Consider the following 24,962-nt stretch of genomic DNA (forward strand, 5'->3'; position numbering starts at 1 on the left):
CTAACTTTTTTGCTGGATCGTGCCCCTTGACTGTTAACTCTAGTGGGATTTTGTACTTTTCAATGATTCCGTGCTGTCAGCCTGTGGCTTACCCTCTTGTGAGTCTCAAAGTTTCAATTATACCACCAAGTGTCTTAAACTTAATTGTATTTGCCATTGTTTTTCAATGCTACAAGTAATAATGTATTATTATTTCCTTTTTTTCTGTGTGTTTTCAAATATAGCTTGTAAAAACACAGAGAGAGCGCGAGCAAGCGAGAGTCACAATATGAATATAATGGCAAACATCTGTTCTGAAAGTTCCATAGACCACAGCTGTAAAATCAACTGTTGGTTGGGTTTTTTTTTTTCCTTCCTTGATATGTAATAAATATTTATGACATTTGATAATGCTATTTTTCATTGCTTTGTCCCCCCCCGGGATCCGATTATAATCCACGAGCACCCCAAACTACATGGTCTTGTAGATATCAAATGGGGGAGAAAGATCACCCACTCATTTTGCCTTTTATGCACACATATATATCCTTGGCCACCCTTGACTATTCATCCCCACAGTCTGAACCACCTGAGCAATTAAAATTGGTCAGAAGGAAGCTACAGATCAAGTTCTAATCTCTGGGACGGCTCCAGATTTCAGCTCAAGGTAGCTGTGCAAAATCCCTCCAGTTTGTCCAGCTCTGTTAATTGTAACAGCCCAGCTCTTAAGGGGACATTCCTCTGCAAGATTTCGATTCTGCAGTTCCCTCGCCTGACTGCATGGGGAGATGTTTTAAATATTATTTTCTATTTATAACCCTTTCCCACATTTTCCCCATGGTTTCTTCCCCTTTCTCTCCTTAGCTCTGTATTTCTATCTTTAATAGTTTCTCTAGCTGGAACCTTTAACTCAGAGAGATTCCCATTTGGGGACAAAGCCAAGATTTTAACCCAAACATCACCTCTGGGGAAATGGGCTCTTCTGAAAGGGGAGAAACAGGATCTTCCTTGGCGTTTCAGAGTCAAAGCAAGCATTGATTCCACTTGGCAGGATTTATTTGCATGGGGGACCCAAACAGAAACAGAAGGGGAATTAATAAATAAGTTTACCTAACCAACAGATCAGAAAGGAGAAGACAAAAATAGCTTCAGGGTTTTGATCAGCGGGTTTGCTATGTTTCCAAGATTTTTTCAATTTAAGCTGCGATGGGGGGCATTCAAAACACGGCACTGGCCCTGTTTTGGGTAACTGTCAAAACCACCCTAAGCAGCAATGCAACTGAGATCTGCCTTCCTGAAACTCCAGTCTACTACAGTATTCTGTGTCTGTATTCTGGGGGCAAGCGAGAGCAAATCTTGACCTCCTTTTGTGTAGCATTCTTTGCAGTTTTTGAAAAATGCAATCGTATCCCTTCTCTCAGCCTTCTTTTCTCAAGGCTACTCAACCACGGTTTGCCATCCTCCTGATCATGCTTTTTATTTCTTTACAGAATGGATGTTTTATTTAGCTAACGAAAGCTACGCAGCCCGAGTCTCTGCTCCCAACTCCCTGTAGGTAGAAACGGCTCAGTTACTGTAGTGGTCTGAACAGTCTTTTATTGAAGCAACACTCAAGTAGCATCTTTGTTCCAAAGAACAAGGCAAAATAAACATTTAAATTAGGAAACCTGAGCATTCTGGGCCTGCAGGTCAGAACACTTAGCACCACTTTCATGAATAATGCTGTAACGCCTTCCTGATGGGAATCAAGAGGCAGAAATTGGGTCTGGCCAGAGCTCTACTGTGATGTCACCTTCACCATGTCAATCTCCTTGGAAAAAGAAAAGCACAGAAGGTTTTGGCCTCACCAGCCAACATCACCACCACCAACTCAGTGAAATCCCCGATGGGGGAAATAGAAGCTTGCTTGCAGACATCTAATGTGGCCTCCGAAAATAGGCCTCAATCTCTTCTAGACTTTTCCCTTTAGTTTCGGGGACGCAGATGATGGTGAAGACCACATTGAGCAAACAGGTGGACGAGAATAGCCAGAAGGTGCCAGAAGGTGTTAGGAGAACCTAGACAAGAAAGAGGGAGGTGGGATTATTATCGGGGCATAGCATGGAATTCAGGCCTTCAGTAGGATGATGCTCAGTTAATAGAAGATGTTCACATCAAAAAAAGCATACTTAGATCTCCTTCCTTATACATCTCAAAGACTGATTGTTCTTACAGTCAGGGGGTGGGGCCTTGAGGCAAAGAAGAGAAAAACTATATTTTAGAGCACAGATTACACCTAGACCCAGACCCTTTCTCAAGCCAGCACAGAAAGTGATGGAAACTGAAGCCCAGTCTCACTGGGACGTGCCAAGATGGAGATGTTGTGTTAAATAAATATCACCATATGGTCCTTCAGTTTAAGAGTTACTCAAGGAAGAAGAATGTAAATTAACAAGGAAGGAGAGCTGGGTTCACATTAATAAAGGGACAGGGCTGCAGCAGCTCTGAGGCCCAGCCAAAGGGCAAAGGTCAGTCCCCCTCTAGTTAAAAGGAGGTGATGGCAGTGCAAGAGGGATGGGAAAAGCTCATCCTGCCATTGCAGGGCTGGACTTAGCAGGCCAGTCATCTGAGTCTTTACAAAGCCACTTGATATTTCTCTCTGGGCTTCATAGACACCTTCTCCAAACAGGTCAAAGCCACCACAAAGCAACACAAGACCAAAGCAAAACAAATAAACAAAAGGACCTGCCCCCACCAAGGCCATTTCCCGCTCCCCTCCGGCACAGGCAGGCTGGAATTGCATCTGTTATGCTGACGTCACCCTTGCTTACCATGAGGTCATGGAACTCCTTGGTGACTAGAAAAGCCATGAGCCAGTTGGTGAGGACACAGGCCCCGCTGGCTACTCCTCGAGCTCGCAGGGGGAATATTTCAGACATCACAAGCCATGGGATGGGGCCCCAGCCCAAGGAGAAGCCTGCGGGTTGCAGAACAGCAAAATGAAAGAGATGGAGTTTGTCCTGAATTAAATCAGGCAGTGGAAACAGACAGTCCTACTTAGCAAGTGGAGTGACGGACACAAGCTGGTGCTGGAGGGACATATAAGGTCATAAGAACATAGGCCCAGGCCCATCATCACTGCACAAGGAAGCCCACTAGCACCCCAGGAGATGGCCTTCAGAGGCTCCCACGCTGCCACTCTTGGCAGTGTCAAGAACCAGATGCAAGAAATCTATTCAGACCTTTGGCAAGAGTCCTCCATCGCTCCCTTCCTTCCTCTTTGGATAGCTCAGAAGACAGGGAGGCAGAGAGAGCAGGAAAGAATGAAAGAAACAGAAGCGATGGCCTAGGTCTTTCATTCACCAAGATATAGCCCCATGTATGCGATAAGAAATAAGATATTGATAGAGAAGGCTTCCCACCACTCCCTTCAGGATGTAGTGGGTTCCTACTAATCAGTAAGAGCCTTGCCAAGTCTCACAAATAACACAAATCCACTTTGTTTTGCTCTCTGTTGACCTGTCCTGTCCACACCTTTTTCCAGGATGAGTTGCAGGCCAAAGCAGCCAAGCCAGCAGAACTAACATTGATATGGAAGAATCTTGATGGACTTGCCAAAGATCTGCAGCTTTCCTGTCTTGAAGGTTTCATTGCATGTGCCATGTATTTATTCAGTCTTAAAGAAGATGGACTGCAACAATGGAAGAGGAATGTTGAGGTGGGGAAAAAGGGCCTATCAAGGCATGGGAAGTCTTCTTCCCAATACAGTTCAGAAATCATAACACCTGAGAGTCTAAAGCTTCTGGAAATGTTCCAGGATCAGCCCCCTCCCCATAATTCTAGATGACTGGATCCACCCTTTTCCAGAACTAGCATTTCTGCATGATCCTGACTCACCCACAATGAAGAAACTCATGCTCAGCACGGCTAACCATGCCAGGCTGTGTCCTTCGTCCATAAATGAAGTGTTCACGGGGGTGTTCAGCAATCTGAGATGTGAGGAATTGCTGGGGCTGGGGAGGGTGATTCTGAAATATATCCCAAACACTGTAGCACTGGCAGCCATGATAAGTCCTGGGGATGAGAGAGGGAGAGAAAGAGAAAGCAGAACGCTTACTCCTGGTTTCGGGAGAAGCTTGAAACTTGCCTGAACTTGGGAAAGAGAGCCAGTCTTTCCATAATACCTGAGACGATGAGAAGTATTTTTCGCCCTGTTCTATCAATAATGAGAGCTGCTGTTGCTGTGAAGAAGACTTGGATGGATCCAACAATGACAGGAGCAGCGCTGCTGTTCTGGAAGACACAAGGAAAGAAACATGCAAAGAAGCCTTTCTGACCCATTAGGGAAAGTATGATTGATTTGGTCAATTGGAATCCCCTCTATTTATAAGATCAAGGGGTGTGCCCAGGGTTGTAGTTCCCGAACACCAAATTAAAATCTAGTGCAGCTGGAACAGATCAGCTGGGGTAGACCAGGAGAAACAATCAGCAGCTAACATCCTCACCTTAAAGTTGGCCTCTTCAAAGATTGTTTCTGCATAAAACATCAAGGCATTGATCCCTGATGCTTGCTGGAAAAACATCATGGCAACACCAATAAGGAACGGTTTGTAGATGGCAGGGTTCTTGAATTCAGCAATGCTCAGTTCTTCCTACAAAGGGAAACAACAGACAGCATTTCCAGAGCTGGAGTCTCAACCACTCTAGGGGAGGGGTGATTAAGGAAGGCTTGAATGAAGATGCGACCTCAGAACTTCCTGCAGACTCTTTCACCTGTTCGCTGGCGTTGGCTTCGATTTCCTGGCATTCCCACTCGTGATCCACCAGCGGGCCTCGCAGGAACTGCAAAGCCGCTATGGCTTCTGGCTGCTGATTCTGGTGCAGCAGGAAACGAGGTGTTTCAGGCATGAAAGCCATGAGCCCAAGCATGAAGCAGGGAGGGATGGAGCACAGCACTGCCAGCCAGCGCCATTCCAGAACCATGCCTGTGGGACAGAATGAGAACAGCTGTTCTTAGAGCCACCAAAGGCTTGCAAGGAAGGCATGGAGTCAAGGAACATCTACTGTTTCTTCCGTGGCTTGGAACTGCTGCAGATAGCTTAGGTCCTTGCCTTCGGAGAACATATAGGTACCTCTGTGGAGATACCAACAGGGCCCTTCTCAGAGGTGGCACACATCCCAGGATAGATTTCCTAGGTTCCCTTTTAAAAACACGTGTTTATCTAGGCTAGCTTTTTAATCACTGTCCTGTTGTTTTTTCATTATGTTCCCAGTTAAGATTTAGCAATGCTTTCTTTGGGTTTTCAGTATGAAAATTTCATAACTGATGTCCTATTGTCCCCCGTTTTTTTTCATCCATCCATCCATCCATCCATCCATCCATCCATCCATCCATCCATCCATCCAAAAACATTTGTACCATTTTAATCCAATAGGGCTCTATGGGATATACAATAAAATAGAATAATAATTTTAAAAAAAAGAGCAATAAAGAGTAAATCAGTACCAGCCACCTCATTACTTTCAACATTCTATTGTTCATAATTTATGTTTCTTTTTTGTTAAGCCTCCTTGGTTATTACTTGAATTAAAAAGGAGGGTATAAATAGTAATAAATAATGTGGAAGAAAGAAAGGGAGGATGCGACAAAGAACCTCCCTCCAGCCAAGTCAGGATTTAATAAAGTATCTTAAACCAAAACATGACACCTCCATGTACCTGCCAGGTAAGCTCCTAGGATGCCTATCACGACCATCAGCTGAACGCACGAGCCTAGGACCCCTCGGATCTTGGAGTGCGACGTTTCGGATATATACACCTATGGCATAAGTAGGGAATGTTAAATTAACAAAAGAAGCTCTAATGGAGAAGAGCAGGCAGGTTGTGGAATCTTAGCGTTGCTCTCATCTTCCAATTTCTTTCTGCTCCATCTTCCCAGATTGGTTTTAGAAGAAGGAAAACTGCACGCTCACTCTGGATTGTCCTACTTTCTCTCTTGTTCTGTGTGAGCATCCATGTAAAGCTCTCCCAAATCCAGAGCTTCTCCCATTGGGCCTCTGATTGGGCTATCCAACCATCAAGAACAGCCTCCCAGTCAGCTAAATCAGGGATGCAGAATCCCTAAACATTGCTGGAGTGCAACTCCAAGCATGGCTCAGCATATACCATGCTGGCTGAGGATGCTGGGCATTGTAGTTGAGCAGCATGCTCCCCAGCCCTGCACCTCTCAGACCACGCTTTTCTTTTTTCTTCTCTTGATTTTTACATCCCGTAAAAACACCCCAAAATGGATTCCATTGCCATTACAGAATTAAATCTGTCAAAATAAAATTAAAAATAGTTCATGTAGTCTTAGGCGATCAAATCAGAGTCAAAGAACATGACCTCTTAAGTATGTATTGGAACAAAATGATGAAAGAATGTTATTTATCTTCATGGCCAAAAGTCTCCTTGTGCAATATTTATTGTGCAATTCTTTCAGCTGACTGCAAAATAAAGCATGGGTTTCCAAGTGTGACCTGCAATAAAATGCTTTTGGGTGGGATGACTCATCAACCTATTGTGTCCTCTTTTAGGGTATGTCTTCTTGAGTATGAACAGAACACTTTGGCTACAGAAACATCTGCTTTTTAGCATAGAGAAGTTAAGAAATAAGAAGAAGAAAAACAAGGGGAATTTGCTGAAGGTGGGAAACTACTTAGGAGGTTCATGATTTCTTTGATTTTCCTAGGCAAATTTTAATCAGAAACAAATTGCTCCCAGACTGAGCCAATCTGGGCAGGATTAAACAGTAGGTTAGGGATATATAGTCCCTGCATTGTACGTAGGAGAAATTCTCACAAAAGTTCATTAAAATAATGGAGATGATACTCTGGATTCAGTGTTTCTCAACCTTGGCCACTTGAAGATGTGTGGACTTCAACTCCCAGAATTCTGGGAGTTGAAGTCCACACATCTTCAAGTGGCCAAGGTTGAGAAACACTGAATCCAGAGTATCATCTCCATTATTTTAATGAACTTTTGTGAGAATTTGTGAGAAATTGAGAAACACTGCTCTGGATGATACAAACAGAAAGCTTTATTGACAACAGCACTGGGGCAATACCCAGATACAAGTATCTTCCCACTTAATGTAGCAAGAACAAGCATTTTATATACCCTTGTACAGGTGATAAAACGATCATAATGTAAAGATTAAAGGATAGGAAGGTATGTGGGCACCTGGTGCCCATTTCTAGTATTCTTTTCCTCCCATACCATGGGTTTCCCTATCTAAAGAAAACTGGTAGTCCTCCTATTTTCACATCCTGCCTTCATGAGAAGGGTGGGGAAATGAGTTCCAGGACAGAGACCGATTGACTTGAGGTCAACATGGCGTAGCTTAGGCTAATTTGAGAATTCCCCAGTTCCTGTACCCAGACAGCAGGATACAGGAAAGACTTCTGTGGATCCAAACCTTCTCAGGAGCTATTGCTAACTTAGTGGAAGGAAGATTTTCCACTTTCTCTTTTCCCTTACAGAATCACACTGGCAGAAAGATTGACGCAGGCCGCCTCTCACCGGAACGACCAACGATGTGACGCCGCTGGCCAAGCCATTCAGCAGCCGTCCCAGATAAAGCATCCAGATGTTCTGGGCCGAGATGATGATCATGAAGCCAAAAACGTACGGGATCGCACAGAGCATCAGGCTAAGCTTCCGGCCAATTTTATCCACTGCATATCCTCCAAGTGTCCCGCCAGCCACCGCCCCCAGTGTGACCACAGACTGCAGAAAGAACGGAAGAAAAAGCCATTTGAGAAAAGCAGGGAAAAAGAAACAGTGGAGCCAAAATTCAGCCTGGACCTCCTGTAAGCAAATGCTACCAGTTTCACTATAAAACTTTCTGGGTCTTTGTTTTATTGATTTGGGGTTTGTTGATGATCAGAAAGGTGGAACATAAACAGTAGTGATGATAATACTACTACTACTACTACTAATACCTTTAACACCATTAAACAACAACATCTGCCTATCCCAGGTCCTTGGGAAGGACTCAATAGGTGGATAAAAATGCCAAATCCAGTCTAAACATCTGGCTGACTGTGCGACCAACCATAATAATGATGACCACTTTTCAACAATTGTCCTGTCCAGTGGCTGATCAGCCCACAGCATCCTGCAGCAACTCACCCCAAACCAAGATGCTTGAGTCTCATCTAGTGTTAATTCTGGATTGTTGCTTCGCTTCAAACTAGGGATAGCTGGCGAGCTGTACCCCAGGACAAAGCCGAAACTTAGGGGTCCTAAGACAGCGGCGAAGGTTGCCAAGTAGAGATTGTGGTTTTGGACTTTGCTGTAAGAGAAGCAAGGATGAGACAAACTGGGGGTAAAGGTCGGTTTGGGGAAAGTGGGAACAGAAGCATTAAACACTGTGGCTTGCAAGTGCAACAAGAGCTTTGCATGCAGAAATTTCCCTGGCTTCTGCTGGTAAAAGGAGACATGCAACAGGCAAGAAAGACATGTCTGTCTAAGACGTTGAGGAGCTGTCACCAGAGGAGACAACTGGCTGGATCCACAGGTGATTCCAATGTTCCTAAGTCAACAGAAAGAAATGGGCTGTATGGTTTACCCTGACCTGTGGAGTAAGGCTGCAACAGTAAGATGCATCTAGGGAAACAGGCCCCTGTGACCACTGTTTTCCAGTTCTTGAAGTCTTGAAAAGCCTTGGAATAGTTTCTTTTTTGTAAAGCTGGTTCAACAATAGAAGGACCCAATAGATTTCCTTCTTGGGATCTTACCATGGGTCTCTGCTTAGATAAACAGATAAATAAGGAAGATTGCTTCCTGCCACAGTGGCATCTATGTTAAAGCAGAATTGGGACAGCTGTTTGGATCCTGGCATCCACATGGGGTTTCTGTGATGTGGAAAAAGCTGAATAGCAAGAAATGGGAGAGAGGACACAGGGAAAAAGGAAGGCAGGAAAATACGTGGCTGTATTTATAACATTAATGATTTTTACAATGAAATTAAGTGAAAAGCAATGCTTTGCAGATTAGAGTGGGAATTTAAAAACTCATCCAGACAATAGCAAACTAAAATGCAGAAGAAACAACATATCCATGTCCATGTGGTCATCAGAAGCTAAACTCAGTTTGGAAGAGACTTTAGCTTTAATGCTCTCAGAACACTGAACTCTTTTTAAAAGCCCCCAAACCACCTCCTTGAATTTCAGCATTAATGGTGGAGGAGGTTCTGTGGATTGTACAAAAAGGCTTGGAGATCGGGCACGAGGTCTTCAAACGGCCCCTGCTAAATCTAACAAGATGCATAATTCCTGCTTCATATAAAACCCTGACGGGGATTGAACTAGACTTGATTAACCAGGATCTCAGGAGCATGGCAGACAGCTCTGTAACCTCATCAAATATGAGTGAATGTATTTAGAAGAAAACTCTTCCTTTTTGTCTCAGCCAGTGATTCAGATTCTGGCAAAAGGAGGCTTCCTCAAGGAACTGTAAACTGCTGATATAGCCTGAAAGCAAAGCAGGGCAGCAGTTCTCTAAAAATGCAATCTACACAACTGCCTTGTTCCTTTTTATGCCTCACTTCCACATCAAGCAAATGCAGATGTGGTTGGCTAGAACCACTGCACCACTGGGTTTCCCCCCGCAGAAATCAGTCTGGTCAAATCAGGATAATATCTATCTATCTATCTATCTATCTATCTATCTATCTATCTATCTATCTATCTATCTATCTATCTATCTATCATGGGGAACCAATCAAGAGAAAAATTCCAAGTGTCCTGAAGGTGCCAACAGGTCAACTTTCTCTGCATCTTGCACCCAAAAGATTGGGCAGCCATTGCCCAATTTAGTGCACAGAAGGCTACTATGATAATGAAGCTTTTTGTATTTAGACATTTAATTCTCTCCCCCTCCATATAGTTTGAGGGGGCGCACTGTTTTTCTTCAACCGGTGTGTCTCTTACAACAAGGTGGTCTGGGAGATAGCTAGTGACTGGCCCATGTGGGTTTCAGCAGAAATCAGAGATGGAGACGCACAGTTCAGCAGGGGTCATATTGATCTGGCCAGCCCCATTTCAGAAATAGAAACATATACACACCTCAAATAAATCTCCAGCTGAGAGGGTCTTCCAGCAGCATGCAATTCTGTCTCTGTGTTAGGCCCCAAAAGAGGTCTATATTCCTCAGAAGCCATCTCTTTGGCTGTGCCCAAAAGAAGACACTCAATGATAGGACAACTTGGTCTTAAGCCCCAAGAATATATAAGGAAAAAAAAAGAAAGAAGAAAAAAAACATCATAAACAGGAAGAAGCAAATCTGAGGACTTCAAAGGATTTGCTTCCTCAGCTATAAACTGCAGGCTTCGTAGTTAAAGGGAGAAAGCCTGCAGTGAACCATTTTTTTTTCCATCAGAAAAACACACACAACCTCTCCCCGCCCTTTGCCTCACTCCAAAAAGGGATGTTTTCAGTGGGTTTATACTTGGAATAGCTTTGAGGATATGACCTTATAATCCTCTCTGTGGCCAGGCCATTCTCTTCCCTGATCTCTTTCTTGCTTAGACAGTGTCCTTTGTCTTCTCTCTCCGGCCAGTTTCACCTTATCTGGGACTCATCAGGTGAAGGTAAATAGATGTTGAATTGAACTCACAGACTTTAGCACGTGCCCCTGTTTATCCTCATGTCCTTCCTGAGCTGCTTTTCTTCACAGCGCAGCACTTCTCTAAAAAGTGCTGTGCAGTGTTCTCTGCTCTGCGGCCTAAAAATGTGTGTGCGTACCCTTGGGTCAGCTTTTGACTTCTGCAAACTGCCCGGAAAAGTCCCTGCAGTTTTCTTGGCAGCATTTTCAAAAGTGGCTTACCGTTGCCTCCTTTCTAGGGCAGGGAGAGTGTCTGACCCAAAGTCACCCAGCTGGTTGCATGTCTAGCGCGGGAGTAGAACTCAGAGTTTCGGGGTGCCTAGCCTCCTGCCTTAACCACTGCACCAGGCTGGCTGTACAAACCGGCCTGAAATTGACTAGGCCTTAATCAGTTACACACTGAAGGCTTTTGCCTCCCAACTGCTCTAGCACAGTCCTGGGATCGAAAAACCAGTCTTTCTGGCGCTGGGAAAAGTAATTTCCCACACATTTAGGCCGAGGTAATATTTTTTTTGGGGGGGGCAGCTTTTCACTGTAAATTTTGCCATGGATGCCAAGAAAGTTCAACACTTTGTGTGTCCTCCTTGCCCCCCATTTGTCCTTCTTTGCCTGTTCAGATATCTAGTAACCCCACAGTGCACCAGCTTTAGGACCTATCCAGATCCTGGCATTGGCCTTTGGCGAGGACTGACGCCCCTTTCTTCTTCTTTGTCCCCCTCCGGCTTTGTTCTCTTTGCCACGGCTGTTCTTCTGTCGTGTGCTGGTTTTGTGTGGTTTCTGTATTTTTGTTCTTAAAGGTTTTTAACAATTGTGAACGGCCCAGAGTCCCTGGGAGTCGGGCGGCATGTACATTTTATAAATAATAACAATAATGGTAATAATAATAATGATAGTCAATGCCAAGGCAAACATCACACGGGATACACACTGTGTAAACATAGAGAAATCCTCCCCCTGCAAGAGGGTGGGTGGAGGTCAGGTAAAGATAATGGCTTCATGCACCCTCCGCGTCTTTCTGCCCGCCCGGAGAGCTTAAGCGAAGGCGGACTGTACAGACCATCTTGACGAGCAGGCCCTGGTCTCCTCCATTCCGCTTTTTCCCCTTCTGGGGACCGCCCGCCACACCCAGCGAGCCCAAGCGGGAGGGACTCCGGGCGTCGTAAACACGGGCCATGGCTGGCTTCTCCAGTTCCAGCACCCTCCCACCCCTCCAAACGCCCCGGGACCTCAATTCCCCAGCCAGCTCGGTTGGGAAGTCTGGGAGTTGTGATCCCGACCCTTCCAGAGGGCGCCAGGTTGGGGACCTCTGCGCGAGCCGGGCGACAATTCCACCCTTTGCAAAGCCCTGGAAAGGGGCAATGTGAAGCTGGTGGTCTCCCAGCCGGGGTGAGGAACCGAGCAAGCGGGAGATGCAGAAAGGCTGACCCGGCGCTAACTCACCTTTCCTCCCTCCTTTTTAATCCAAAGCCCAACGACCCGCACTTCCCCGGCGACCCAAATCTAAGGGTAAGGGCGTGCAGGTTTGCAAAGTGGAACTAGAGGCCCTTGGGATCTGGTTTCTAAGAGGGGCGAGAATGAGTCGGACCGGAAGCTCGTCGAAGTGAAATAGGAAGCGACATCCGGTCATGCCTCTCTAGGCCCTGAAGGGAAGAAAAAGGCGGTGGCTCGGACTCAGTTCGAATGATGGTGATAGAAGACAAAGCCGGAGCCTTCCGATTCTCAGTTCATTTATTCGTTTTTCTTAGAAAGCGGTAGGGACAGACCTTGGCCTGGAAGCGACCCATCTCGCCCGAGCTCAAAAGCGGCTTGCGCGCTGTGCGGAAAGGACGCTCTGCCTTTGCTGTCTCTATGAACACCTCCCCTTCTTTCTGGGGAAGCGGGGCGGCGCGCGGGGATGACGTCACGCGCCCGCGTCGGAAGCGCTGGGGCCAGAAGCTTTGCTGGGATCCGGTGGCGGCAGGTTCGACCCCCCGAATGAGAAGGCGGGTGGGAGGGGGCGAGGGAGAGAAGCGGCGAGGCGGGATCGGGCCCGGGGTGGGGGGACGGGGGCGCAGGTTGCTATGGAGACCGCCTGCAGCCTGGGGGCGGGGCCAGGAGGGTGGGAAGAAGGGAGGGGCGGGGCAGTTAGGTTTTCGGTGGGTCGAAGTAGGTCGGGTGAGGGGCGATGGGGGCGACCGGGGGGTTCCCGTTGCCCGCCCTCCCCCCTCCCTGCTAGAGATGAGGAAGGCAGTGTCTGCTCGGCCCCAGCTTGGCCGTTTGCAAGCCGGGAGGGGGTGGCGGGCATCATGGGGGGGAGGTCGGGGTCGAGTTCAGAAATACCTCTCCGTTTAAACTCCAGGAAGATCAGGCAGTCGCTGACGGGGGCTCCCGCGAAGGGACTGCCCATCAGAGTCGCCCCTGCGGGGTAGGACGGGCAGAAGGCAGCCTCTGGGTCCTTGTCCGGGCAGAAAACCGAAACCTGAGCGTCAATACTGCCTTGTTTCTAAGGTTACGGCAAGAGCATCTCGCAAGTCTGAAAGCCCTTCTCCCCTCCCTTGCCTTTACTTTCCAGAGAACTAGGGAGGTCCCCTCTGAGACGCTTCCGTGCCCCCGTTCCTTCTGCGGGCTGAGATTTCGTTTATCAGCTGCGGCTCTTCCTCCCGTCTCCCAGGGAGATCCTCACAGCCCATGAGCGCTTTCCTTGAGTGCTGGAGACATACCTGGGCTAGTCGCAGGCAGTCTCTCGTCAAGGAAGCAAGAGCTGGCTATCTGAAGTGCATAGCTTAGTGGGAAGCAATTGCCCCCACGTCGTGACTGCAGGTATTAAATCTTCAGAGGCAGAAGCATGCAGGAAGTGTAGTGTAGTACTATGAGATAGGTACATGGGGGATATTTGGGGTTTCACGCTGTAGTACTCAGTGGCATAGACAGAGTTCCTGGAGACAGCTGGCTGCAATCCAGAACACACTGAACTGTGCTGAGTTTTGGTAGCCCACGGAACTGACCCCTTTTATGTCATCCTCACGTTGCTACGGTCATCATTCATCATTTAAAAAATCCCTATCATTTTTATTTTCTCCTGTCAATTTGTTAGTCCTTGACAGTTTCTTCCAGCCTGCAGTAACACTCTAGTAAGTGTCTTATATAATGAAGCAAAGGAAAAAAACAAACGAAAAAGCAGTTTTGCATGAGATGACTTCAGCTTTTAACACGAGTGATCTGTCCCAGCCCTGCAAGCGTGTTTAACCATTCTTGTCTGTTCCCACTGACAATTACCCAGAGGAATGTGGCCCCAATGTTGTAAAAAGTCCAATTTCTTCATTCTAATTTAAATAGCTGAACTTTTGAAAGAATAGAGACAGATAAAGGAAATAAAATGAGCTATTAAAGATCCTATTTCTTTTAGGCATGCTTTGAATATGCATTAACAACCTGATGCTCATGTATGCTTTGGACTAAGCCCTTTGACTTGCAAGTAAGCATGCAAAGGATTGCAGCCCTGAATTCTACTCTCAGTAAAGAAAGATCACTTGATTTCTTGAATCAAAAAGGAAAGTTAAGGGGTGAGTTGGAAAGAGCTGCCTGGCTCTTAGAGTGAGATTGGGCATGTATCAGGTATAAATTAGGTACCTTCAGTTGTGGAGTCCTTGGTGCTCTCTGAGCTTGGTTGTTTGCTTCATTACCTGACTAGGTAACATTATCAGTGTCTTCAGATGTGTTGGTGTCACTCCCACCAGCTCCAGGCGGCCAGTGAGGAGATACTGATAATTGTTGAGCCAAATATCTGGAGGAGAATAGATTGCCTACCCAAGACATGTGGTATGAGAGCTTTGCAGATCTCTGAGGAGCACATTGTGGCCCTGGTTACTGATACCAGTCTTTGTTACTTGTACAGGAGAAATGGCCACAGAGGAAGGTCAACCCCTGCTGGGTTCCAAGGAGCAAAAGAAGCATTGGCAGTTACCTACTGAACAACGTTCTGTCACAGACAACTATCTAAGGTAAATGTAACCTCTTTCCCAAGCAGCTCAGAGGCTGGGAAGAGAAAACTGTGAGCAGAGAAGATGGATGAAATTGGGTGGAAACAGTCTGGTTCACTGCTGCGCGACAAGGTTTTCCATTCACCGGTCCTCTTCAGTCCTCCTTCCCCTTGAGCTGTTTGTGCAGCTAGCAGTGTGAGCAACGAACTGCAAAGCAATTTGTTCCTTTTCAAACTGTGCCCTTCTCTTTTTAAACCTTAACTGTGGCCGGTCATATTATCAGCACAGGGTCAAAACCCTATGCAGACTTTGGGCTGTGGGTGTTTACCTTTTTAAAGTAATGTTTGCATTTGACTTTTGAGTAGAACTAATACCATATTTTGATGTACTGCAGGTAAATGTTTCCATAACCTTATGGAGAGAAAGGACTTTGAAGCATGGCTTGATAATCTTTCTGTTACGTTTCTCTCTCTGACGGACTTGCAGAAAAATGAGGCGTTGGATCACCTGATTGGCTTGAGCGGGGCTGTTCAGCTCAAGCATCTCTCCAATAACCTAGAGGCGCTTCTCAAACGGGACTTCCTCAAACTCCTCCCGCTGGAACTGAGTTTCTATTTGTTAAAATGGCTTGACCCTCAGACCTTACTCACATGTTGCCTCGTCTCTAAGCAATGGAACAAGGTCATAAGTGCCTGTTTGGAGGTGTGGCAGGCGGCCTGTAGGAACCTAGGTTGGCAGATCGATGACTCTGTTCAAGATGCTTTGCACTGGAAAAAGGTGTACTTGAAGGCTATATTAAGGATGAAGCAGTTGGAGGATCATGAAGCCTTTGAGACCTCCTCCTTGATTGGACACAGTGCCAGGGTGTATGCACTTTACTATAAAGATGGACTCCTTTGTACAGGTAGGGCAGCCCAGGTGTCTGGAACACAAAGCTGCTGGAGATGTGCAGTAGTTGAAGTGTATGAATTGTAAGCCAGGAAGGCTCCAGCGCAGATCTTCCCTCTGCCACAAGATGGGCTTAACAAATTGCTCCTTCATTGCCCCCTTTGTATCAGCAATGCAGCCGTAAAAGATTAACTGCCGTAAAAGATTAACTGAATTTACATAAAGGTATCTTCTAATAAGGCTTTACTTTCCGTTTCAGAGGTTTTACTCTGAAAACATCTGCCAAGCAAATAATGAAAGTAAACATTCCTGGGCTCCTTTTGACAGTCAGTCCCACAGAAAAGGAGAATGACTTTGATATGGATGAATGTTGCCTAGGGTGTTTACCTCCTTCCAGGCAGGAATTGCAGCTGGTCCCTCTTGTTCAGAAAAATCACCTGTTGTATCGATTGGTCGTGCCTTGCCTGTTGACTTTGGGGAGGCTAACCTGAATGAGGAATTATGCTGTAAATGCCGTAGGGGGTATTTTTCCTTTTATGTGTTCTAAAAATAGGTCATTTGGAGTCGAAGGTTATCATATATTTTAAAAACCCTGAAAGAAATTTTTGGGTGATGTTTTCTAGATAGACCCCTGGAAGCTAAAATTAAGCCCTACAAACAAAGCTGGTGGTGTGCTGGAAGTTGAAGCTGGCTCTCCCAGTTTGCTGTGGATCAGATCAGCCGTCCTCTGAGCCACCTGGCTTCCAGGCTGCTAAAGTAGCCTTCCTTTCTTCCCTCGGGGCTCTAGGTTCAGATGACTTGTCGGCCAAGCTGTGGGATGTGAGCACGGGGCAATGCATCTATGGCATCCAGACCCACACGTGTGCAGCGGTCAAGTTTGATGAGCAGAAGCTGGTCACGGGCTCGTTCGATAACACAGTGGCCTGCTGGGAATGGAGCTCAGGAGCCAAGACCCAACATTTCCGAGGCCACACGGGGGCAGGTGGGTCAGGGTTTTGAGGACAGCATCCTATCAAGTACATATCTGCCTGTAAGGTCTGTTAGGGGGAGCCACTTCCTCAGTTTAGCAACCACTCCACATATTGCTCTTATAACCGCTCCTCTTGCATATTGCGTAGAACAGAGGTGCCAGTATGTTCACTCCCTTCAAATTACCTTCCGATTCTTCCTCTTTGAGAATCTTTGGAAGAGTCTGTTCTCATCTGTAGCCCTCTGTTACATTGTCCATCACCCTGATCAATAACCATGCTGGCTTATGTAGGAGCAGAGATTTTGCATTGCACTCATTAATTAGTTTGGCCGTGCAAGAATGGCTGTTATCACCTGACCACTCTTGCAAAGGACCCCTCTCAGAGAATTAGAAATCTTCTGACATCATGATTGACCATCCCCTTGTCAATCCATGCTTCTCAAGAACGGAGCCCAGTCTAAAGCAGCTGAGGTCATAACTTTGCTAGTCTGTAAGGTGCCAAAAGGCTTGCTTTGGCTGCAACAGTCACACACTGACTGCCCTGTCACTGCTAACAACTTACTAATGATTGTGAAGGAACCATCCAGAACAGTCTGGGAGGCCATGGCATGGAACGGAGACAAGTTTCTTTTCTCTCTCTCGGTAGTTTTCAGCGTGGATTACAATGATGACCTGGATATCCTGGTCAGTGGCTCAGCAGATTTCACTGTGAAAGTGTGGGCCTTATCAACAAGCATCTGTCTCAACACATTGACTGGACACACAGAGTGGGTCACAAAGGTGAATAGTGTGGGTTTTCTCCTTTCCCCAGGCCAACCTCTTTGGTTAATTACATATTCTTATATCATCTTAGCAAAGGCTTGAGCTGTGAGAGCTGTTTTGTTGATGCTCAAGATCATGGATGAAAACTGTAATGAAAACCTATTTTCTTGCTTCCTGCCGTTTTTGTTATTGTTTATCATTGTTTAAAACATACAGAGGACCATCTAGGTCCATGGCACTTCTCAGATTACAAGAGGACAAATCTGCCTCCTGGTTCATTACAGTGTACATTTCAGCCCTGAAGAAACAAATGAGAAGGGAGGGAAATGAAGGCGGGGGAAAAGATGGAAAAAAGAAATCATTTTAGTTGCACAGGCTTAGGGTTAATTGTAGCAATTAACCAGGTAGTTGTGCCAAAATGAAAAAGGAAACTGGAATGTATCCCACTTTGTTATATGAATACTCAAGAGATGCCTCATCTGGAATCAGACTCTGGATTTGAGTGGACCTGGTGCAGGTCAGATTATCTGATCAGCTCCCATGTTATCACCAACTGGTAATGTTGCCTGTATTAAATAGCACAGGGTATTGATAGAAACAGAGCAGGCATCCTGCAAAGAACATTTGATCTCCCAATTTGTGGAGAACGGTGAAAATGGGAACTATAGGAGCAGGCTTGCTCCTGTATGCAGGTGGCATCTAATCTGACTGTCTGAATCAGACTCATGAGACATGATAGGAATGCACTGGAACAAATTTTAATGTCTTGGGTTGTCTTCTCTTGTGTGCCTGCCTCCAGCCTTACTGAAATCACTTTTTCATGGCAGGTGGTCTTACAAGAGTGCAAAGTCAAATCCCTCATGCACAGTCCTGGGGATTACATTCTTTTAAGTGCAGATAAGTATGAAATCAAGGTATGTCCAGCCTTTGATTTACGGAGCTTTGGAATTCAGGGGGAATGGATTCTACATGTTCAAATAAGTTGGGGGAACAGGGGTGTGTTGGTGTCTGGGAACTATTCAGGTAGTCCTCATTTAGTGACTGCTTCATTTAGCAACTGTTCAGAGTTATGGTGATGAAAAAGTAACTTTGTAACCAGTCCTATTTATGATCTTTGCAGTTCTGTAAAGCAAAGGAAAGCTGAAGTAAGATCATAAACAGTTGTGGTTTCACTTATCAACCGTTTTGCGTAGCGACTGAGTTGCTGGTCCCAATCATGGTTGCTAAACGTGGACTACCTGTATGTAATTATTTTTGAGGGGGCATGGATCACAGTGAATAAGGGGTACTGCAGTTAGGGTAGAGCTGGGAGGTAGGATTTTCCTCTTCTGAGGAAAGTGGGGAGGAATTGATTTTGTTTTTTTTTTTAACCTGCATTAAGCCTATTTTAGGGCTTAAGCATTTGTTTTAATGTATTTTCCCTGGGTTAGTTTAGCACACCAGGACAGGACCAGGTTGATCAGCCATTGGCTGACCTTAATCCTGGGAGTTTCTTTCTCTACTGAGCCTGTCTCACAGGATGTGCGTGTATTTCCACACACAAATGTGCAGAGGAAGGTAACAAGCTACCCTCTTGATTTTGGGGGGCTGTTTTAGCTAAAAATGGTCAGTATTAGTAAATAAATATTTTTGTATGCTGTCCTCCTATCATTGTTAACATATGTCTTGCTTTATACCACAATTTAAGAGAGAGAAAAAAGCTTGGTCTTCACTGTGAGATGTTTTGCAGCATAGAAAACAAGAGACAGTAGACATTTGGGAGAGGAATAATTATTTCAGTTTAGGCTTTGTTTCTGTGGAGCTTATGAGCTCTCCTTAGGTTGATGGATTTTCTGAAAAGTCATTTGCTAAAGACAGGTTTTGTCTTCCTTGTGGCATTTGGGGAATGAGTTCCAGGCCCAGGAGATGGCGGAGGGCAGTCAGAAAGTGAATTTTTTCTTCTATGTTGCCACAATTCCCTAGTTTTTCAGTTGTTTTGTTGCAGATCTGGCCAATTGGAAGAGAAATCAACTGCAAATGCTTAAAAACCCTGACGGTTTCAGAAGACCGGAGTATCTCCTTGCAGCCTCGGCTTCACTTTGATGGGAAATATATTGTGTGCAGCTCGGCCATTGGGTTGTACCAGTGGGACTTTGCCAGCTACGATATTCTCAGGTAGTAATTCTGAATTTAAAGCTGGCAAAATGCAGTGGAAAGGGGACATCACTGCCGGCTGCTCCCTTTAACCAGATTGCACTGAGAAGGCCTTGCAGGTGCTCCGAGGGATAAGCTGAACTAACTTTTCTCTGGAGCAGCGGTCTTGGTATGCCACATTGGCAAATATTCCCCGGGAGTCCTAAGATGCTCCTGTACTTGCTGTATTGCACCTTGTAAACTCTAATAGATCACATGCCAATCAGTTCTAACCCTGAGACAAAGAGATGGCTTGTTTTTTTGTGGATTTCAGCATGCTTCATCATCTCTGTCCTGTTGTTCCCCAGTTCTCCTTCCCCTTTCTATGGCCTTCTACTGTTCCCTTTTCACCCCTTTCATTCCAGTTTCTCATACCCTCTCCGCTGCTCCCTTTCTAGGCGCCCATCTCACTTTCCTTAAGCCATTCAGCATGCCTGGACATTCCCAAGACTCGCATCAATTCAGCCAGCATCAGGCAGATGAATTTCGTTCTGAGCCAGTGATGCTCCTGAGTGTGGCTGAGGACAGATGGAGAAACTTCTGACCTCCCCTTGTAAAGTGGCAGGGCTGCTACCATAAAAAAAATGGGTGTGTCTTGTATTTTCTTCTTCTCATTGTTTTTTCTTTCTCCCATTCCTGCAGGGTTATCAAACCACCTGAGTTTGCAAATTTGTCCTTGCTGGGTTTTGGTGACATTTTTGCCCTCCTGTTTGATAACCACTACCTGTACATAATGGACTTGAGGACAGAAAAACTGATCAGCCGTTGGCCGCTGCCGGAATACAGGAAGTCGAAGAGGGGTTCAAGCTTCTTGGCAGGAGAAATGTCTTGGCTCGATGGTTTGGACGGTCAGAATGACATGGGCTTGGTGTTTGCAACCAGCATGCCTGACCACAGTATCCACCTGGTCTTGTGGAAGGAACATGGCTGAATAGAGCCAACGGAATCTGGAATGTGGGTTTTTATATATATACATATTAAAAAAAAAAAAAACAGAATGGAGACTGCCAGCAATGAATCAAATGGAGGATGTTTTGCATGAACCAAAGTTACACAAGGTTTCATCCTGCAACGCACAATCATTTTTACCATTTAGTTTTCAATGCCATTTTCGAGAGAGGGGAGGTGGGGAAGAGGAGCCAACGGGGCACAACAGAAATGCCTATTCATTTCCTTCTTTTTCTCAGAATGAAGGTATCATAGCATCTTGACTGTTCCCAACATTGGCTCATATATATTCAAGTTCAAATATACCCATTTGAACCTATTTCTTGACTGGTTTTAGCTTTCTTGGGGGTTGGGGAAAAAAACCTATTCAATGCAAGCATATGGGATTGCATTTCTTCCTCCCCTTGCTGTTTGGAGAAAAAAGGAAGTTGTTAACTTGAATTTGCTTGTTTAAAAATCATCTGATTCACAGCCATTATGTAAGACTTGATTACTCCTAAAAGGAATGCTGGGTAATCAATTTCTATAGGGTGGTATTACATTTCTTTCTGTTTCTCTCTCTCACACTCAGACATGTATGAACAGAATGTCTGGGAGAATCCTTCAGCTTTGTTCACTCCTCTGTGTATGAAGATTTAAACTAGGGCATTCTGTGGAGAGCAGGAAATAAAGCATTTTCCTCAGAAGAGTTGCTTGTCAGATCAAGGAAGTTCTTAGAAAGGGTTAAGCTGATAGCCTTTTAACTCCAGCACTTTGTGAACAGAAGAGTTAAGAGGTTGGTGGTATCTCCAGTGACAGGAGAACAATGGATGCTGTTTATAGTGTAGTCCAAAATTTGATGGGGCTGTCCTCTTGGAATTTTCTTCAGAAAGAGAAGATTGATGTTGAAGTCAGAAAGAGCAAGACGACTACAGGTTGGTGAAAGGAAGCTGGCATGAGGATAGATTAGAAGGAAGATTCTGAAACCCAACTACAGATGCCCCAAAGTGACTTGGTGTGTCAAGTTAAAAGCTGTTACCTTAACCCTTCAAACAAAGTAAAGCAACATCTATTGTTTTGTGAACATTTCTTAATCTGTTTCCAGCCTAAAGCCAATGCTGAGCATACGCTGGATTCTTAAGTGAAGGAATTTCAGATTTAAGAGTGGAAGATGGTTCTGTGCTGTCCTTTTCTTGGAGGTGAGCTGGAGCAGAAGCCACAGCCTTCTCCCAGCATGTGCTAATAAAAGTTTACATGACAATATTAATAAAAACATCTGCCTGGTTCAGTGTTTGTGGCAATGTGAACTCATTGATCTTTTTTGGACTTGTCTTGGGAAAATAAACGCAATCTCTTTAATGAAGGAGAGAAAGAAGTCACCAGCCAAGGTTCTGGTTAGTTTTTGTGGCTTTTCATACTGTGTTGAGCTCAACCACGAAAGCCAAGAAAACAGATTAATTCAGTAAGGTTAATCATGGGTAAACCCAGCTTTTGTGGGGACCTCAATTAGTTAAGCAGCAGTGGTCTATTAGGGAGTACCTCACATGCGTTCCCATGTTATGAACAATGGACGATGCTGGAAAAAAAGTTCAAGCCAAAGTCATAAGCTATTTGGGCCAATCCAGCATGACTTCGAGGTGCATAGCCTCGTGAAAATACAAACAGTGACAAAGAGACCAAGTGCTCTATGGGACTTAGACTGTGAGAAATTGGGCGACTTCAGTAAGGAGCACAAGAAGTCAAAAGTACAATGATGCACTCTTGGCTCATGCAGCCTTCAGCTCAGCTTGGGGTTATTGTAACTCCCATCATTCCTGGCCACGCCTTGCTGGCTAAAGCTAATGGCAGTTGGACTCTGGTATCTGGAATGCCGCAGGTTCTTCACCCAACCTGATCACTCAAGCTCACGAGCAATTCTAGCGGACCTCTGAAAATACGCAGATTAGCAACAGAATCAGATGGACCAGCCTGACAAACTCTTCTTCAGTAACGGACAAAGAATCCTGTATTTCTTGAGGGTGTTTTTAAATGCAACACAGATATATCTATATTCTGGAGCTGGGAACATTTTCAACTGAAATTAGACAATATCAATTGCAATTATAAGGCATAAAAATGCAAAATATTAATTAATTTATTATTAAATTTGTATGCCGCCCATCTCCCTCAACAGGTGACCCCCAACTAAATTAATTTTAGTTAAAAGGATTCATATGTAGTTTGTTTGTTTTTTAGGGGAAAAAAATCCTGCAAAACTAAGCTGCTTAGAATACAGCTTGGTGCAAGTGACTTCTTGAAATATCTTCCTTCCATCTCAGTCCATGGGCAGAGAAAGTGGGGACATCAGTCCACAGGAAAACTACAGAAAAGAATTAGCTAAAATTCTACCAAGATTCATTTTTCATAGCAGCGGATGTAAGGAAATAAGGCTATCTCAGATATCTAAGAAAAATGGTTTTCAAGATAATATCTATCCTGTGTACTGTGCAGAGGGCTTCACAGAGGGTTTCTGCAAAGAGATTCTGTGGAAGGCATGGAAGCCTTTCTCATTTTTTCTCCTCCTGCTAGGACATCTGTGAGGCCACAAAATCTCCTCATGAGGCATAAATATTGACCCTGCAACTTGGCAACAGTTTGGTCTAGTGGTTAAGGCACTAGGCCAGAAAGCAGGAGACGGTGAGCTCTAGTCCCGCCTGAGGCACGAAAGCCGGCTGGGTGACTTTGGGCCAGTGCCTCTCAGCCCAACTCACCTCACAGGATTGTTGTGGGGAAAATAGGAGTAGGAAGGAGCATAAGGTATGTTCACTGCCTTGAGTTATTTATAAAAATAATAAAAGTGGGCTAAAAAAAAATCTTAAAAAAAATAAAAACCAAAGCAAGGAGGACATCCACCTTAGATTGTTAGCACGATCTCTTTCTGCTTGCTCTGTCCCCCCATTCAAGTGAATCCATGTGTCCTTTTTGAAAGACAGAAATCCAAGCAAGGAACAAAGCCTATAAATAATTAAGGACTGTGATGCTCTAGAGTGACTGCTTGGAATCCATTCAGCTCTAAGTGTTCTATTTTTTGGAGTCATTTGCCATAATGCAATCATGTCAGACTCTTCTGATAAATCTATATCACTGGCAGCCTTTGGATTGATAAGCTGTCATTGCCACTCCTGGATGACTCACTGTGAACATGAAGCTCTCCTTCAATGCTTGGTATTTCCACACTGGGTGGGAAAAAAATAAAGGTTTACAGGAAGTTCTGGAGATGGTCCCTTAAACAAATTCTGAGTTAGATGGGTCAATGATCTGACTTGACATTCAACAGGTTACTTATCTTTGCAGCAAATTGCATCTTTGAAGGTCTCAGGAAATCTATTATTAAATCAGAAGCCAATAAAACAAATTTGAGCATGCCACCAAGAATGAAGGATTTATGACAAGTTGAAAACATTGCTCAGTGCACTAGCAACTAAAAATGGGAGTATGTAAGTATGTGTTGCAGGTATACACATGGAGCTGATTGTCTTGGGACATCTTCGGGGAGGAACCTAGCAAGATGTAGCAAGGATCACAACTTATGTTTCATGCAGATCAAATCTACCACCACATAAGGGAACCCAAATCAATCTGAATCAGTATCACTGACTTAGAGATGTAAAGTTCTCCACTATCTGGGCAAAAGAATCAACAGTAGAGTTCCTGGACTTTTTTATGGAGTTCTGTCTCAATCACCCAGATTATTTTTTTCTCCCTGTTACTGAAATATGGGGCAATGGCAATAGTTTCATTGTCCCTTAAAACTGAGGTTGTATTATGACAACCTTTCCCTTGCAAAGTGATTTCCCTTTTAGCATAATTCATTTGGGTTGGAAAGAGAGCTTTTCAGGACCTGGAGATAACAGAAAGTTAGCACAGTAGGAAAGTCAACTAGATACAGTTCTGTGGTCAAACACTTTCACCCTCTGTGGTTTTGAAGCCCACACCAATGCATCTGCTGAGGTTGCAACATAGAGAGAGCAAAGCAGCTAGAATCACCAGAAACTAATGTCCTAGGATGCCAAAGCCAGAAGCAATCTGAAAAATACATAACTACTCACTGGGCTGTTTTGAAGGCTCTTGCAAGCAGAAAAGTAGGGTATACTTTTAATAATAAAATTAAATAATAAAATAATCAGACTTGATTTAAGGGGGTCCTTACTTTTTCCTCGAAATAAATATATTGCAAATGCTCAAGCTTACATAATGCAACATATATTTTATCTTCTAATTGGAATCAGAAGTAGGAAGCAAATTTTATAAACATAGTAAAAAGGGAATAGGAGGAAAAGAACACAATCCAAAGAAATACAATAAAAACCAACAAAAATTTAAAGTTTTCCTCTAGCTGAATAAAAAAGCTGTTCAGTAATCCTATATTTATGGCAAAAATGGAGTCAAACTCAAACCCAAATGTATTCAACCTTTATATAATCCATTGTTGAGTATTAAAAAATTAGTAAGGTAAAGATAAAGATAAAACTGTAATTAGGCAAAAAGTGAAACACTAAACTTTACCTACGTTCTCCTTCTGTCTCTTGAGGACCCCTGGATCTTTATCATCCAGTCTGTTTCTTCTCCTGCATATGAAAAGTGTACAAAAACACCCAGAGAAAAAGTGTTTCAACTATAGTACATTTTTGACAAACCAA

General features: G+C 44.5%; 2 protein-coding genes across 6 annotated transcripts; one reads left to right on the forward strand and one right to left on the reverse strand.

Annotated features, from left to right (window-relative positions):
• Nucleotides 1-1,537: 1,537 nt before the first annotated feature.
• SLC2A8 (solute carrier family 2 member 8) lies at nucleotides 1,538-12,459 on the reverse strand. 3 transcript variants are annotated; one of them, XM_007423187.3, is made up of 12 exons: nucleotides 12,369-12,459; nucleotides 12,046-12,245; nucleotides 10,068-10,211; nucleotides 8,131-8,293; nucleotides 7,519-7,725; nucleotides 5,677-5,776; nucleotides 4,732-4,943; nucleotides 4,464-4,610; nucleotides 4,143-4,251; nucleotides 3,856-4,032; nucleotides 2,790-2,935; nucleotides 1,538-2,036 (listed from the first exon to the last, which is right to left on the reverse strand). In XM_007423187.3, the coding sequence occupies exons 3-12, from the start codon at nucleotides 10,160-10,162 to the stop codon at nucleotides 1,896-1,898; spliced, it is 1,497 nt and encodes a 498-aa protein (XP_007423249.1). In that variant the 5' UTR covers nucleotides 10,163-10,211; nucleotides 12,046-12,245; nucleotides 12,369-12,459; the 3' UTR covers nucleotides 1,538-1,895. The 3 variants fall into 3 exon arrangements, with proteins under 3 accessions (XP_007423249.1, XP_007423250.1, XP_088003114.1); XM_007423188.3 differs by lacking the exon at nucleotides 12,046-12,245; XM_088146988.1 differs by lacking the exons at nucleotides 1,538-2,036; nucleotides 2,790-2,935; nucleotides 12,369-12,459 and adding an exon at nucleotides 2,942-3,649 and having other exon boundaries at nucleotides 12,046-12,199.
• Nucleotides 12,427-21,571, forward strand: FBXW2 (F-box and WD repeat domain containing 2). Of its 3 annotated transcripts, XM_088146990.1 has the most exons (9): nucleotides 12,433-12,565; nucleotides 13,157-13,404; nucleotides 14,480-14,585; nucleotides 14,959-15,468; nucleotides 16,240-16,434; nucleotides 17,069-17,202; nucleotides 18,012-18,098; nucleotides 19,169-19,338; nucleotides 19,999-21,571. In XM_088146990.1, the coding sequence occupies exons 4-9, from the start codon at nucleotides 14,979-14,981 to the stop codon at nucleotides 20,285-20,287; spliced, it is 1,365 nt and encodes a 454-aa protein (XP_088003116.1). In that variant the 5' UTR covers nucleotides 12,433-12,565; nucleotides 13,157-13,404; nucleotides 14,480-14,585; nucleotides 14,959-14,978; the 3' UTR covers nucleotides 20,288-21,571. The 3 variants fall into 3 exon arrangements, with proteins under 3 accessions (XP_088003115.1, XP_088003116.1, XP_088003117.1); XM_088146989.1 differs by lacking the exon at nucleotides 13,157-13,404 and having other exon boundaries at nucleotides 12,427-12,565; XM_088146991.1 differs by lacking the exons at nucleotides 12,433-12,565; nucleotides 13,157-13,404 and adding an exon at nucleotides 13,439-13,715.
• The last annotated feature ends 3,391 nt before the right edge of the window (nucleotides 21,572-24,962 follow it).

This window comes from Python bivittatus, unplaced genomic scaffold (genome assembly GCF_059951505.1).
Source record: "Python bivittatus isolate LINGU-HERP-01145 unplaced genomic scaffold, Pbiv_v1 ctg000160_np1212, whole genome shotgun sequence".
Classification (NCBI taxonomy): domain Eukaryota; kingdom Metazoa; phylum Chordata; class Lepidosauria; order Squamata; family Pythonidae; genus Python; species Python bivittatus.

What these genes read in the sequence shown, in the direction of transcription:
- FBXW2 (XM_088146989.1), top strand. Translation starts at nt 14,979, where the DNA reads ATGGAGAGAAAGGACTTTGAAGCATGGCTTGATAATCTTTCTGTTACG. An exon ending in ACACAGAGTGGGTCACAAAG is followed by an intron (nt 17,203 to 18,011) that starts GTGAATAGTGTG and finishes TTTTCATGGCAG; the next exon opens with GTGGTCTTACAAGAGTGCAA. An exon ending in GCCAGCTACGATATTCTCAG is followed by an intron (nt 19,339 to 19,998) that starts GTAGTAATTCTG and finishes CCATTCCTGCAG; the next exon opens with GGTTATCAAACCACCTGAGT.
- SLC2A8 (XM_007423188.3), bottom strand. Translation starts at nt 10,162, where the DNA reads ATGGCTTCTGAGGAATATAGACCTCTTTTGGGGCCTAACACAGAGACA. An exon ending in AAGCCAACGCCAGCGAACAG is followed by an intron (nt 4,611 to 4,731) that starts GTGAAAGAGTCT and finishes TTCCCTTTGTAG; the next exon opens with GAAGAACTGAGCATTGCTGA. An exon ending in CATGAGTTTCTTCATTGTGG is followed by an intron (nt 2,936 to 3,855) that starts GTGAGTCAGGAT and finishes TGCAACCCGCAG; the next exon opens with GCTTCTCCTTGGGCTGGGGC.